At 45.1% G+C, this 14617-nt stretch overlaps 1 protein-coding gene across 3 annotated transcripts in view; it reads left to right on the top strand.

Annotated features, from left to right (window-relative positions):
- klhl29 (kelch like family member 29) overlaps positions 1–14617 on the top strand; it is a 200748-nt gene that overhangs the window by 95620 nt on the left and 90511 nt on the right. For all 3 annotated transcript variants that reach the window (XM_084378088.1, XM_084378090.1, XM_084378089.1), the window contains one exon: positions 2255–2800. In XM_084378088.1, coding sequence (XP_084234214.1) covers positions 2255–2800 — 546 coding nt within the window. The remainder of the gene's footprint in view (positions 1–2254; positions 2801–14617) is intronic.

Here is a 14617-nt window from a genome sequence, read left to right as displayed (position 1 = left end):
ATTCCGCTCACGCACCTTTTAAAACAGAGCAGTGGCGCCGTCGCAGGCCCGACATTAACGAGTTAAGCCAATGTTGAAGTTTTTTACTCTTATTGTAATGAACTCGCCCAGAATGGCTCTGCCCTAGAGCAGTTAATTTCCTTCCATTGCTCTGCTGTCCTCTGCCTCCTGCTCATCACAAATGTGTCTCATTTAAGAATAATACTGGCACAGAGCTCGTTCCACTGGAACTTCCAGCTCAACAAATTCAGATTGTAGACAGCTGCTCCTCTCTGGTTGCAAAGCAGCATGCTCCAAAACATGGTTCAGCCCCTGCCCCCGCTTGTACAACTCGCCTCCTAATTAGAATTTGCAACTTACGTACTGTATATATTGGTTTGTGCATTAATTATTAAACAGTTTAATCAGTTGCCCAAGAGGAATGTTTCTCTAGCAGAAACCATTGGAGGTGCTCTTAGGCTGAGGATACAGCTGTGAAGGGAGAGTATGGAGCTCTGTCTGTGCCCCGTGCGCTCGTGTCCCCCCCCTGCTGTGCAGTCACAGCCTCCTGCTGTGCACTGAGGGTCTGGCTCAAATGACCATGAAGCTCTGGAGGTCTTGTTATTGTGTGTCAGTGAACGAGGCTCCGCTCCCCGTGCCCTCCCACCATCACCGCAGCAGCTCCCGCACCCACACTGCAGCTCGGGAGTGAAGCGCAAGGAGAGTGAGATGTCACCGACCTTGCACGCTGTCGCATATGACACTCCAATCCGAGCATAGTGTTGCATATTGATTCGCCCGTGTGCGCTATTCCAAACTGTGACTGGCGTTTGCAGCGAAGCCAGCTCCTCTCCACACTTCACTGAGCTGTGTTGCCAGAAAGTTCTCTGCCAACTGTGCCAGAATTAATCAACGGTTTCTTTCAACAGAAACTTCACTGTTGTGTCTGTTCGAGAAAGTTTGTCTTTGAAAGGAGAAGTTTTCTTTCAACTTTAGTTTCTTTTGGACGGAAATAGTTCTTTTTTTGATGCCGTGCTTTAAGCAAATTGTGCAATAAATAATTGAAGCGAATGAGGCACTTTTGAAACTCATAATCCTGAGGTATAAGAAAGCACTCCAACCATTGAATACAATTGAACGTAAATGCAGTTGCTTCATTTTGATTACCTTTCCAGGTGATGCATATGAATGTGGGTCAGTGTTGGGTCACGTTAATGAAAGGATTGAGGGATGGTGAAAGGACAAAAGAATACGTTGTGTTAATTCTACACCATTACAACCTTGAAACTTTTGAATTTGGAGTTATTTGCACGAACCCATTTGATTTGAATCCTTTTAACAAGATCAGCTACAAAAGAAGGCAAATGAATTACAGTGTTTAGCTCAGTGACATGTGAATTATGAACCTAGCTGACCTCTCCTCTGGAGTCTTCACATCTCACCCTCTCCTCTCGCTTTCTTTTCTTTCCCGCTGCCTGTGCTTATCACGCCCTCCCTCTCCATCGCTCTCTCCTCCCAGACTATTATATCAGCGGGGCTAGTATCATGAATAATGTGGGCTTCTTTTTTTTTCCCTTTCTTTAGCTTTTTTGCATGCTGTGATTTAGCCTTTGGCCCCTTCGGCAGACTGGTAGGCTATTTTTGGAGCCCGGACCGTGGCAGGAGGAGCTAGAGATGAGGGAGTAGGAACAAATGAGAGAGGGAGCGCTCAGGCCGAGTATGGCTGCGTCTTCCCATCACAGCCTCAGCATCCAGCGCCTCGGGGAAGAGAAATGATTGGCTCCGAGTGTCTGGGCAAACACCGACTCCCACTCAGATAATGGTGTTGCACTGAGCGTGTATGCTCTTCACGTTCAGGAAGGCATTTGTTCGTCTTGTAGCAAAATAAATCTCTTAATCTTAATATGGTGTTGATCTTGGGAGCAGATCTGTATGTTGCTTCTAATTTCGTCTTTTGATATTTAGTCTCGAGTCAAAAACAAACTTGGACTGAAGAAGAGCAGCACGCTGACAGTTGTGGTGTGGAGAGGAACAGACTCGAGCTGGAAGCTGTCTTCTCATGCTGTTTTTCTCTCTCTGTTTGATCATCTGATGCCAGACTCAAAATCAGCACTCTGCCCATGTTTTGGGCTTTGCCTCCGGCTAGCCAAAACACTACAAATCAGTCAACAGTATAGAAATACCTCAGCTTCTTTGCTTGGTTATACCAATTAAAATCTGGCTACACACTGATTAATCTTCCTCTTTTTGCTCGTCCGTCTCTGTTTGTCTGTAGGTCCGGCCTGGGCTGGACCAGTAGCAGCGGTGAGCCAGCCCAGCCTCCTTCCCCACAGCTACGCCCTCCCCCAGCCGCCCTCTTTCAGCCACAGCGTGACCGCGCAGTCTCCCATCATAGGAGTAACCCCATCCATCCAGACACCGGGACCCCCGCAACACCCTCTCATGACCGCTCACTTCCAGCTGACGCCGCAATCCACCCAGCAGCCGCCCTCCATGGTGCTGAGCATGCCCAGCCAGCCTCCGTACCCCTCCGCTCAGCCCACGGTCGCACCCTCCGCCCTCACTGCCCAAGGCAACCAGGTGGTTCATCCAAACCCTCACAGCGTGATGGGCAACGGCCACTTAACCTCTCACCCAGGCCTCATCCAGCCCCCCGCCCTGCCTCTGACCAACGGACAGGCGGCGGCAGCAGCAGCGGCGGCGGCGGCAGCTCAGGCCCAGCCCACAGCTGCAGACAATCAGGACGGTCCTAACGGGCTGCAAATGCTGCGGACAGTCGGGATGGGGAAGTACGAGTTCAGTGACCCGGGACATCCGAAAGGTAAGCACAGACAGCCTCGGCTGACACACTCTGCAGAGGCGGAGGTTTTTCTTTTAGAATCGCTCTCTTCTAGCTACGGACCCTGCCACCACTAACTTTGAAAGGCTAAATCAAAGCAGATCTGTTCAGCCGGCAACTTCAGCTCAGGAGTGAATGCAAGCCAGGGAGGTGTTAGGTATTAAATCAACGTACTCTCAGCTCTCTATTCCTTGTGACCTCCCCTTATGTGGGGGCTGTGCTGGAATGAAACGCAGCCTCTGCCCTCTGTCTGTGTACCCGAGCAGTTTCAGATGCCACCAGTCATAAACAAGGCTGCAAACACTCAAGCAAGGGGCTGTTAAAATACAACTTGCAACCAGAGCCAATACACTTCAAAGCTGCTCCAAGGTCGCAGAGAAGGGACGTGCACCTAAAGCAGCAGTCAGATGGCTGTATCTGAAACCCTGTAATACTGCCTATATGGGATTCTTTGGAAACACGTTGTACTGATCTGGAACTACAATAAAAGCAGCGGCATATCTACTGTTGTGCTCCGAAATTGGTTGAAAGTGTGTCAGCTTCATCTCTCCTCCGCCCTCGGATTGCAACGCTCACAGGGCTTGCTAAACGCGAGGCAGGAAGGGAGCTTTCAGTCCCTGCCCTCACATCTTTCTCCGAAATCGTTTGAAGCCTTGTTGACTTGCGCTGTGTTTGTGAAGGTGCTTCACAGCCCTCGACTCGTGCCTGAGTCTGCAAGCCATAAATTGGTGTTTGGTTTAACCTTGGAAGTTTATGACGCGGGGCGCTGGAAACAGATGTTCGCAATTCCCCGACCAATTTTCACATTTAATGAAGCTTTTAATTTAGGTTTAGATTGTTTTCTTTTTCCTGACTCATTTTGATCAATAAAATGTGTGCAAATGAACTTGTAGATTGCGAAAAAGCAATTATTTCGGGGGGCCTGCCTGCGATACATTGGAATGAGACTGCAGGTAGAATTGGAAATGGATAATTAGACGGGCTCGTCGGCTTAGTCTGGCCTCTGTAGAATGAGAGCTTCTTAGCTTCTGTGTTGAATAGACTGTCGCGAACCATTAACCATGTACATGTCAAAATTTATTGACCTTTTTTTAACAGGCCAAAGAAGCTAGAGTTTAATTGGAGTTACAGTATATGTGCAGATCCGTTTTACAGCAAAGGAAAGCGCTTTAAGAAAAACTGTTGCTGCGATTCATGTAATGAAAAAGTTAATATATCAGGCTGTGTTGTTACAGTGTGTGAGGGGCCAAAGGTAAAAACGTGCCACCATCAATTTTTAGACATTATACGCTGTGGAAATCTTGTATAAGCTCCTATGAAGGTCAAACAGCAAGTAGAGGCACTTGAATATCACATCCCCTTCATCGTTTCAGTTGTTTTTATTCATCCTCGCCAGGCAGTGAATAGACATTAGCAGGCATGTCATAGGGTAATGTCACAAGGACAGCAGAAAAAAGTTGAGCACGAGTAAATTAGCGGCCGTGACGCCTCTTCAGCAGCCCTCCTGAGTGGCGCAGCAGACCTCTCGGCTGACGGGAACACTTAACTTTGCTGCTGTAATCACAACAACGCCACCCCGTGCGCCCTGTCCCTCGGTCCCTGCCCACTGCCGTCACTCTGTCTGCACTTTTCTGTCTTTCTGATTATCGCTCTTCTTCCTTATCCCTCCCTTCCTTCTGCCGTCTTGCCCGTTTCCGAGAGGTCACAAATCCCGAGCTCCCCGCAGCTCTCGCGCATTCTGTTTCAAATCAATTAACACTGCATATAAATGTGCCGAGGGTGCCTCCTGTCCGGAGCCGCAAATATGGAAGGGTCAGCTCGCTCGACCTGGCCGTTCTGGCTCGATTCCGTCACAATTATCTCTGCTTTCGTTTTCCGCTCAGACAACAAAAACAAAATAAAAGTAGTTTGTGAAGAGAAATTAAAGCAGCCAGGGGTTAGAGTTCAGCGTTGCTGCAGCCCTCTAATGGCTGAGTCGAGGATAAGACGGTTGGCAAATCTGATCCCAGTGCTGCAGAGATTGTGGGTTACACGCGCGAGGCATAAAACTAGATGGCAAACAAAGTCAAGCACAGACACATACAGACAGACGTGATGTGTCTCTTGTTCTTTTGCTCCTCGCAAACACACACACACAATCTGGACACGCTCGTACAGGATGAGCCAACTCAATGAGGGACTACATGACTGACTGACATGTGGAAGACTTTACTTAAATAACTGATGAGAGTCCAAAAGCAAATTTAGGCAGTAGTGTAGTTCTGGAGAAGAAATTCAAACTCATAATTCTAATATTTACAATATTAATGAGGTAACAATACAAACTCAGACATATTTATTTTTTTCTGTAACTGAATAAACACACGGTGGCCAAATATAAACAGAGTGAAACAGTATGAAACTGTGTCGTCCTTTAAGGCCAGTGTGCCGAGAGAGTTTGTTTAGGCATGAACAAAATGTAGTCGTCTTTCTCTCCTGCGTAGTGGGAGAGAAAGACGACTAGTACACGTTCAAAATCATTTAAACTAAAGGCTGTGCTGTAGTGTTTGCTTGCACCACTCAAAGCCAGCCATGCATCTCACGTCCGAGGGTTTCTCCGATGTCATTACCGGACAAACAATTTAAATACTAAAGCCACTACTTAAGTGATTGTGCTGCTGCATTAAAAACAGGCTTTAGCCTCTAGACACAATGCTAGTAAGCGCTGATGTGCAGAGGAGGTTTTGTGGCTTTTTGATGGCAAAGGCCTGGATCTTGGAGGAGCTGACAGAGCTCTTCCTCCTTAATCCAGACGCACAACAGGCTGCTGTGTGCATGTGTGTGTGTGCCTGTGGGTGTGTTTGTGTACGTCCAGAATGCGCGTGCGGTTGCACGCGTGCACAACTTCTTGGGTGTGACTGCATGGATGTTTTGTCAGATGTCAGCCTCACAGCCTTAAAGCCAAACACCACAGTGACAGAAATCACACTCCGTGTTTGATTTGGCTTTGCCTTCAAAGGGAGCAATTTGTCTTCGCTCTGCATCAGTGGGCACATCAACAACTGTGTGCTCCTCTCTCCGTGGGTGTATGTGTCTGTGTATCTGTCTGCTATTTGTCTGTATTTCTGTTTACAGTATAGTATAGTTAGGGTGTTTGTATATGTCTGTGTAAATGCCATATGTCTGTGTGCCTGTATATGTGTGTGTGTGTGTGTGTGTGTGTGTGTGTGTGTGTGTGTGTGAGAAGATTCACACAGAGCAGCTTGAAGGCAGCTTTAACCTCATCACCTACTGAGATATGCCAGTCACCAGGCTGTGATCTGCCTGCCTGGTTTCTCCATCCACAGCAGGGCATTTCATAATACCTGCCTGTCAAAGTGTACAGCATCACTCCACACCTTCTCGCAGGTTGTTAATTTCCTTCACTCCACCCACTCCTCGCTCATTTTTTAATGACTTCTATTTGTTTCTCTTAACTGCAGATAAAAACTTTGGAAGGCTTCAAGGAGACATATTATGCTAATTTTCAGGCTCGCAATTTTATTTTGGGCTACTACTAGAATAGGTTTACATGTGTTAGTGCTCAAAAACACATGAGTTTTCTCTTTCTGTCTGGTGCTGCAGCACTTTATTCCCCCCTCCGTCTGAAACGCTCTGTTTTTGTTCCTATCTGTTTAAACCCCCCACCTCCCAAATACCCAGTCTCCTCTGATTAGTCAGCTCAAACATGCCTGAGCCAGCACCGTTAACAACAACAGAGTGGCGTGATGTCACAAAGTCACAGAATTGAAGGCGGGACTACTGTCGACGCGTTTCAGGCGCAGTGTTTTCTGCGGGAGAAAGGAGCTTCTGTTGATGCAGACTTCTTCTACATGTACAAGAACATATAAAACACTGAAGGAAAGAAAAAAACAATTAAAAAGCATAATAGGTCTCCTTTAAATAATCCATCTACGTCTGCAGTGGCGATCCTAGCCGTCAGCACATTTTGTGAAAAAGTGGGAATACGGGCTGACTGATTTTGCTGTTATAAAAGGACAGTAATGGAAAAAACCAACAAAAGAGCAGGACACAGGCGGAGGCGAGAAAAGAGGAGATAGATGCACAGAGAGGCTGAACATGAGAGAGAGGGTGATGCTGAGAGCGGAGTCGGTGTGTGTCTATTGACCAAGTCATTAAAATCGATGGCTGTCTTGATGAATATCAACCAGGGGAAGCTAGTGCCGAGCTCAGCAGGGACACATTCGCCGGCTTGCAGAGTGGATTGAGCACCATTTAAAGGCAGCTCACGACTGGAAAAACGCATTAATATCAAAATGAAGTTATTATTTCCACATATCCAAGCCTGTTTTAAAGGTTACCACTGTTGCCACTCCAGATACTGTATGTTTGTGATATTGTTTGCCCAGCTAGGGATTAACTGAGGACTGAGGACTCGGGCAACTTTGGCAGCTACGTTGTGGTCGAGCGGCACTGTGACACTCAAGACAATGCTGTTTTTGTAGTTAAAGGTGCACTGTGTAGTTTTGGAGAAGAAATCCAAACTCAGAATTGTAACATTTACAATATTAATGAGAGAATAATACAAACTAGGAAAACATTTTTTTATATATATAGTCATGAAAACAAAGAGAGCTTGATTATTTAGTTTGTTTAGGCATAAAAACTCAGTCACTGGAGAGCTTTCTCTTCTCATTGAAATTTCTTCCCGAAAACTACATGGTGCGCCTTTAATGGTCTAAAAATAACGAGAAGGTGAAGCGCAGTCGAGGGTTGAGATTGAAGTTTTGGGTGACTGACTGATCCGTCGGGCCACCTGCTGCCGTACTGAGCATGTGCCGCGGCTCCTCGCCTCTCCTCTCATGTCAAACATCATTTTAGCGCTTCCTTCCGCCTCGCCGGCCTTCACCGGTCCCGCTCTGCTCTCTCTCTCTCACACACGTCAGTAGAGACTCACGCATGCGCTCAGACGACCGCAAGCACGAAAAACACACACACACGCACAATAATAAGAGAGGAGAGAGTAGAGGCAGTCCTCCACGGCCCCGCACGATATCTAGCAGCACCCAGCCTCCCCTCTGCCCAGGAAGTTCATCTTCCAGTCAGCTCACATCAGCCATCATCTGGGGACCGAGCAGCTCTGGAGCTGCGAGTGAATGCAATTAAGATGCCTTGCTGAGTTAAGATCAGTGTTGTACTTTGCTACGGGGGGGGGGGGGGGGACCGGCGCAGCCTCGCATCCCCCACCGCCCTCACCTTTCCTCCGCTGTGACCGTTTCATCTGCCTTATCTGCCTCAGTCAAACCTTGACCTCAATGAGATTTTAATTATGTATTCATTTTTGTTTACCTTTGGACCAAGCATATTGGCACTGCGATATTACTGTCCACTCGCCTGTTGGTTCTTTGCACACGATATTAGCACTAAGTGAGGAAATGATACGTCAGCAAATCAGCGAGATAGTGACTGTTTACAGGGCTGTTTACTGAAGGGAGACGACTGCCTTTCTTGAAGCTCCTTTTGGAAGTCGACTTCCCCTTTAATTGGGTCGTTTAGGATGATGTCACTGGTTTTGATAATGAAGTTTCATCTCTGCACTCATCTGTCACCTCAGAGATATTTACGTCGATGGACTGAAGTAGCTACAGTTATTAAACGGACATAAAGCATAGGGTATTATCAGTTATTATTATTGATGCATAAATATTCACTTTGATTCGACCACAAGAATATACTGCTCGCACGACAGGCCGTTCAAACCAGTTATTAAAAACACAGCCAGTTTGTGATAGCCGCACTGAGACCATTAATCACGGCAAGCACATTCATTAAACCCTCCCCTTCCCCTTTTCTCTCCCTCCGTCTCTCTTGTGCTTGATAGAGTGCAGAGGATCTCCACTACATCCTCGCTGCAAATTACACAAAAGTACGCCCTTTCAACGTGACAAATATGATACTGGATCTGGTTGTAAGAGTTGTACGACTTTCTTTTTCTTTTTGAAAATTTCAATTTCCAATATGCTGACTCGGATCAGCGTCTGCCGGAATAAGCAGTGGTAAATTAATTAAAGTCAGCGCGGTGTTGTGCTGGGCGATTATCTTAAAGCTATCCACATCAGGATTAGCTAAAGCAGAACTGGGGTTATTATGATTCCAAAACAGGCTTAACTTGGAATATGAAATGCATGGATTTATAAAGTGTGTTTTTCCCTCTCTCTCTCTCTCTCTCTCGCAGCATTCCTTAATTCTAGGTAGCTCTGGTGGAAATGGGATTCACAAGAGCCGGGAATGTTGCAAATTATTAATGAGGTTGAAATTTATTCCAATCACTGTGGACTTGAGTGTGTGCAGGTACTTGTGTTAAATGAGTGCGTGCAGTACCATGGTGATATGCTTATGAGTAACCTTGGCGCACGAGTCCATAATGGGGGCCTACATGCTGCATGAACGATATTGACTCAAACATCTCATTTTTTGAAACGGCCACGCTTGTGCTCAGATGAAGCTGACGTTGTCTCTTTAACTTTGCTGAGGATGACGTCCATTGAGATGTTTGTAGTACACTCCAGCTCTCAGGAGAGAGCAAAAAGGATGAGGGTGGTGGTGGTGGTGGTGGGGTGGGGGTGGCGAGGAAACGTGAGGTGAGCAGCGGCGGCGTGTCATAAGCGGGGGAAAGGAAAGCTGCTCGCCCTCGTTCTTTCTCTCCCTCGTTATCGTATTTTAAAGGAGAGGAGCCCCGCCAGGAGCCCCATACATTATATCCCCCCACAGTTAATATAGGGACGGCGGATAGCTCATTAAGATTGATCATTCCTCGTCCACCTCCTCCATGCAGAACGCGGCGTCGGCTTCATTAATCACCGGGATTTCAAGATAAAGCTCAGTGGCGGCACAGTCGCAGGACCCGGAGCCTGACAGCCCCGGCTCCTACATGCATAATCACAGACGCCGTGCAGCCGAGGAGCAGCCGCCCGGCTCCCCGCCACGCTAGAGGGGGCACCACGTCCACGCCTCCCTCCCCTCCTCCATCCTTTCCTCAACCTATACTCTCCTCCTCTCTTCCTCCCCACCTGTCCTCCTCACTGCAATTGTCTGTCTGTTTCTTTCACTCGGCTCCACTCCCACTCCCGGCATCATCCCTCCCATGCTGTTGTCTCTCAGCATCCCCTCCAGCCCACCTTCCCACCACCCTAACATCCACCTGCTTCCCATACCCACTTATAGCCTCTGCTTTCTTCCCCCTTCCCCCCTCCTTTTTCATCCTCTATATCTTCCTGCCTCAGCGTACCTGCCACCTGTATTTAAGCTGTGCCTCTCTAACTTTTCTCTCCACCTGCCTGGTTTTTCTACTCCATTGATGCTGGAGTTGTTAGCCCGTTGCTCTAATAGCCTGTTTTTTTTAGCATGGTAATGCCTTGGTTAGAAAGTGGCAGTGGAAAGTTTAAAAGGAGAAGGGGATTAAAGAGGAAAAACATCAGCCCAGTCATCCCAGATTGCTCATTTGCCTGTGACAGCTGGAAGCAAGTTTCAGATGACTGTTTTAATCAAAAACCCCCAATCAGACCTTCCCTTTGGCCTTATTACCTGCGCTCAAAGTCTGCACTTTCTGTCCAGTGCCTCAGCTAGCTGATTGAGAAATGCAAGCACTTGATTTTTAATGGGAAATCCGAACGACTCATCATTTAAATCATCTGCTACTGTTTGAGGTTAACATGCACAGATGGTCAAGGTCCCGTCTGTCAGAGCTGCGGTGAAAAAAACAAGAAAACTTTCTTTCTCTGCCTTCCCAGCTCCTTTTGATTACATTTTGTTCGGTAAATAAACACGGGAGGATTTAAGTTCGCTTGGTTTAGTCAACATCAGGTCTTTAGTCTACTCAGTTTTTCATGTTGATTATAGTCCAGGGGTTGCAACCTCAGGTCAGTTTCTGTTTACCGTCATATTTTCAATAGATTCCTTGAAGTCTTGGCTCGTCTAGCCTTATGCAACAAAATAATAAGCACATACAAAATATGGTGTCGTTTAAATGCTTCAGAAATGGTCCTTCTCTCTGCTAATGCTTCTTCCAAGTGTGTTACAAATGTTTTTTACTTGTGTAACCCACGTCCCATGTAGTTAGAAATAAAGCTAGAGTGGGTAATACGATGAGACTGGGCCTGGGCTCGTTGTAGGAAAATACAACTTTTTTAGGTTACTTTTAGAATGTGTACCTTTAATAATAATAATGACCACCACAACTGTACTTTAAATGCAAAAATTATCCTCTCACAGGTATTTATTGACAGGGATAGATAAAATAAGATTCAAATGTATTTTAGAATAAAATATATAAAATAAAAAAACAGAATTATTCACAGTAAGAATAAAGAGACTTTTCCAAATGAAATTCAGTTTCCCTCTTTTGGTTTCACACTTTTCCTTTAAATTGAAAGAAAACCCTTTTAGTTAGATACTTTCAAAATAAAATACCTTTAGTACCTTTTTTAAATACTTTTGTTACAATCAAAAACAGTTTACTCTTCAAAAGAGAACCTTTTGTTTTTATACTTGAAAATAAATAATATTAATCCCTTTTCAAAATCTTCAAGTTACCTTCAAACAGTACTCTTTAATTCACAACAACACAAAACCCAATATTTTACCTGTGGGCCCACACACATTCATATGAAACACACTTTAAATGAGATTGTAACCCGTTGCAGGCCTGTTTATTGCAGCTTGTGTGCGGTGGGGCCTAAAAACGGTAATGGCCGCTTCACTTCATTAACTTTGCTTTAGCTTCAGAAATATCACAATGCAAAAGCTACGATATGCAGGCACATTAGCACCGAATGCTACCGCTAGCTAGCACGTCGCTAACCTCGTTACACATCCAGTCTCGGTTCACTATAACAGTTAGATATAGCACAAAATACAGGCATACACATTATATTCACCTCTTGCAGGTCACACAGAAGTTATATTCAGGACCACGGGTAGTCGACCTCCACGATAAAACTTAAATGCTTCCCAAACAACGATGTCTCCTCTCTTTAACTCTCTGGTCAATAGCTTCTGGCTCTTTCCTCAAGCGTGCTCACTACTTCCCACACTAACCTGCGACACTAGTCCCGCCCCTTACACGGTGACTTTACTCTGATTGGCTCGTGAGTTTTAACCCAACCAAAGGTAAAACAGGAATGAAATGATTGACAGGTGACAGGTAACAGGTTAGATTACACATATAAACACGGCTCCTTCCTCTCTCTTTTTATCTCGAATCACAGATATTTTACAGACTTACTGAACTTAAAGACCTTTATATGAATTAATCTTTTAACTGTAAATAGTCTTATTTATTAAACTGTACATATTATATTTATGCTTTTAACCAGCACACATTTTAACAGTTTTTAACTATTATGAACTGTTTTATTTATGAACTTTTTTAATAAAGCATATTATTATACTGTTAATTACTTTTTATGCTCTGTACCCTATATGATTTTTGTACAGGGCTACACTTGCGATTTCATTGAAATAAAAGATTAATGGTTGAAATGCTAAGCTAAATGGCTAAATGGTTGAAATAGTTTAAAATGATAGATAAATGCTTAGCTAAAGTAGGCTGTGGGAAAGATGGTTGAAATAGTTAGCTGAAAGTAAGGGCTGAATGGCTGAAATAGCCTAGTTAGCTAAAAATGATAGATAAATGGTAGTTAGCTAAAAGTAACAGATGTTGACATAGCCTATTTAATTAAAACAATAGATACATGGTTGAAATAGAAAGCTAAAATAGGCTAAAAATGGTTGAAGTAGTTAGCTTAATAAGGGCGAAATAGTTAACGTCTGCTATTGAGATATCAGTAAATTAGACACTTTGTTCATGTAGCAGTCATACAAAAATTGTGAAAGTGACGGTTTTGTATGGTCAACGATTTGTATCTGGACATTACTTGAGCAAATGCACTTAGTAACGTTCCACCACTGCTTTTGAATACTTTTAAGGCAAATTTAGAGCTTCGTTTTAATCTTCTCCTGTATTTCTGGGTCCAAAAACCAGATTATAGCACACACGCTGCGAGTAAATGTGTTGCCTGGATTTGCTATGAAATGTGAGGCTGCGTTGCTCGAAGCTGTAGTATCATGCATTGAGTATTCGGGAGAGGTCCGGCGCTGGAACTGTGCCATTTGCCCACAGGAAACGTGCGCTGCCCTCAGTTATGCGGGAGCAAATTGATTTGTGTGTACAGCGGTGTCAAACTGAACGGAGGGTTACACTTCAAATGGGTCTGAATCTCAAGCACCTCGTGTCAGAGACTATCTGATATGACAGGATTAATTGCCACAAGTCAAATGTCGATGTGTTATTCGGCACATCAGCCCATGAAAAAAGGCGGTAATGCATTATCAATGAGGCCGAGTGTAAACACAGCAGATGTTACCAGGAAGCCAGTCAATAGCGGATGTTTCTCGCTAATGAGAAGGCGTAATTGCAACGGGGAGGGAGCTCGCTATCCAAAACAGCAGCAGATGCGCCGCAAACATCTCGGCAAAAAAAATCCAGAAGAAGTTGAGCAGCATTAGCTCGTTGATGTTCACGGTTTGCACGCTTATCTGAATGGATAGTCAAACTTTTTTCCTTACCCAGAAACTTTTAAATGCATGCAGGGCATCTAATAAATATTAATGACAGGACCAGACATTAGCCAGAATGGCCCCCGTCTTCAACTCATTATTCCACACTCTTAGAGCAGAGCAACAGGCTTAGCATGTGAAAATATATAATTCTTTTGTGACTAAGACAAATGATAATGGCCTGAATTGCAATCAGGAGATCTTTGTGGGCTAGCGGTGCACTATGTAAGCTTGATGGACTTAAAGTCTTCCTTAGCAGTAAGATAGAAGACGATGAGATGCTGAAAACAGCAATATGCTCTATTAGGTTACAGAATGCGTTCTGTAGCTAGAGGCTGCAGCTCTGAATTATACTGTTGATTATTATCATAATTGTGCTACAGGAGTCATTGTGCCTGCTCTTCTCCCTCAGATACAGAAATTGTTTTCTTTTGTAACGCAGCTTGCCGGAGTGAGGATAAAAAGTATTGTATTGGGGAGTTAAACTTATATTACAACTTTACAAGGACACGCCGGCGATACACATACGCATTGGAGCATGCTAGACACAATCAGAATTTGCGGGCCAGTCCAGTCTTCTAATAGATTGTTTTCTATCCCTGGAGAGACATGGAGAAAGAGAGAAGCAGATGGAAAGGAGGAGAGGAGGAGGCGAACGAATGAGAGAGAGAGAGAGAGAGAGAAAAGAAATCTGATGAAATGCAAAGATTACTCGCCTGACTCCACTGTAGGCTCCGGGAGCTCATCTCAGGTGTGCAGTCTGCTGAGAAGACTCCCACATACAACCTAACCCCACCACTAACCTTTCTGCTCGAGCTGCTCTGACTTTCACAAAGTTTACCCAGTAAACACACATTGTCTTCAGGGGGAGATGTGACATTTATCTCAAGCTGCACTGGTGACATGGGATTTTTTTTTTTTTTCTCTCTCGTTGTTGTTGTTTTTCTGAGCGTGTGCTTCGGTGTGTGTAGTTGTCCTGCTGTTTCGGGTCAACCTCGGATGAAAGAAATGCAACCCATGTGCAAAGCTGGTATGGAATGTACACAAACCAAAACTCATAAACGCGGTCGAGGTGTGAGACGAGCTGGGGGGAGCGTATCTACATTCTCTCACACATTCGCTGGCATCTGCGCTCGACCGCTAGCACGTGCCCGGTTCCTAAATGTGAAGGGTAGTGGAGGGCTTGGCACAGCTGATACTGCT

This window comes from Pagrus pagrus, assembly GCF_965226575.1.
Source record: "Pagrus pagrus genome assembly, chromosome: 16".
NCBI classification, from domain to species: domain Eukaryota; kingdom Metazoa; phylum Chordata; class Actinopteri; order Spariformes; family Sparidae; genus Pagrus; species Pagrus pagrus.
This window is presented reverse-complemented; position numbering and strand designations above follow the sequence as displayed.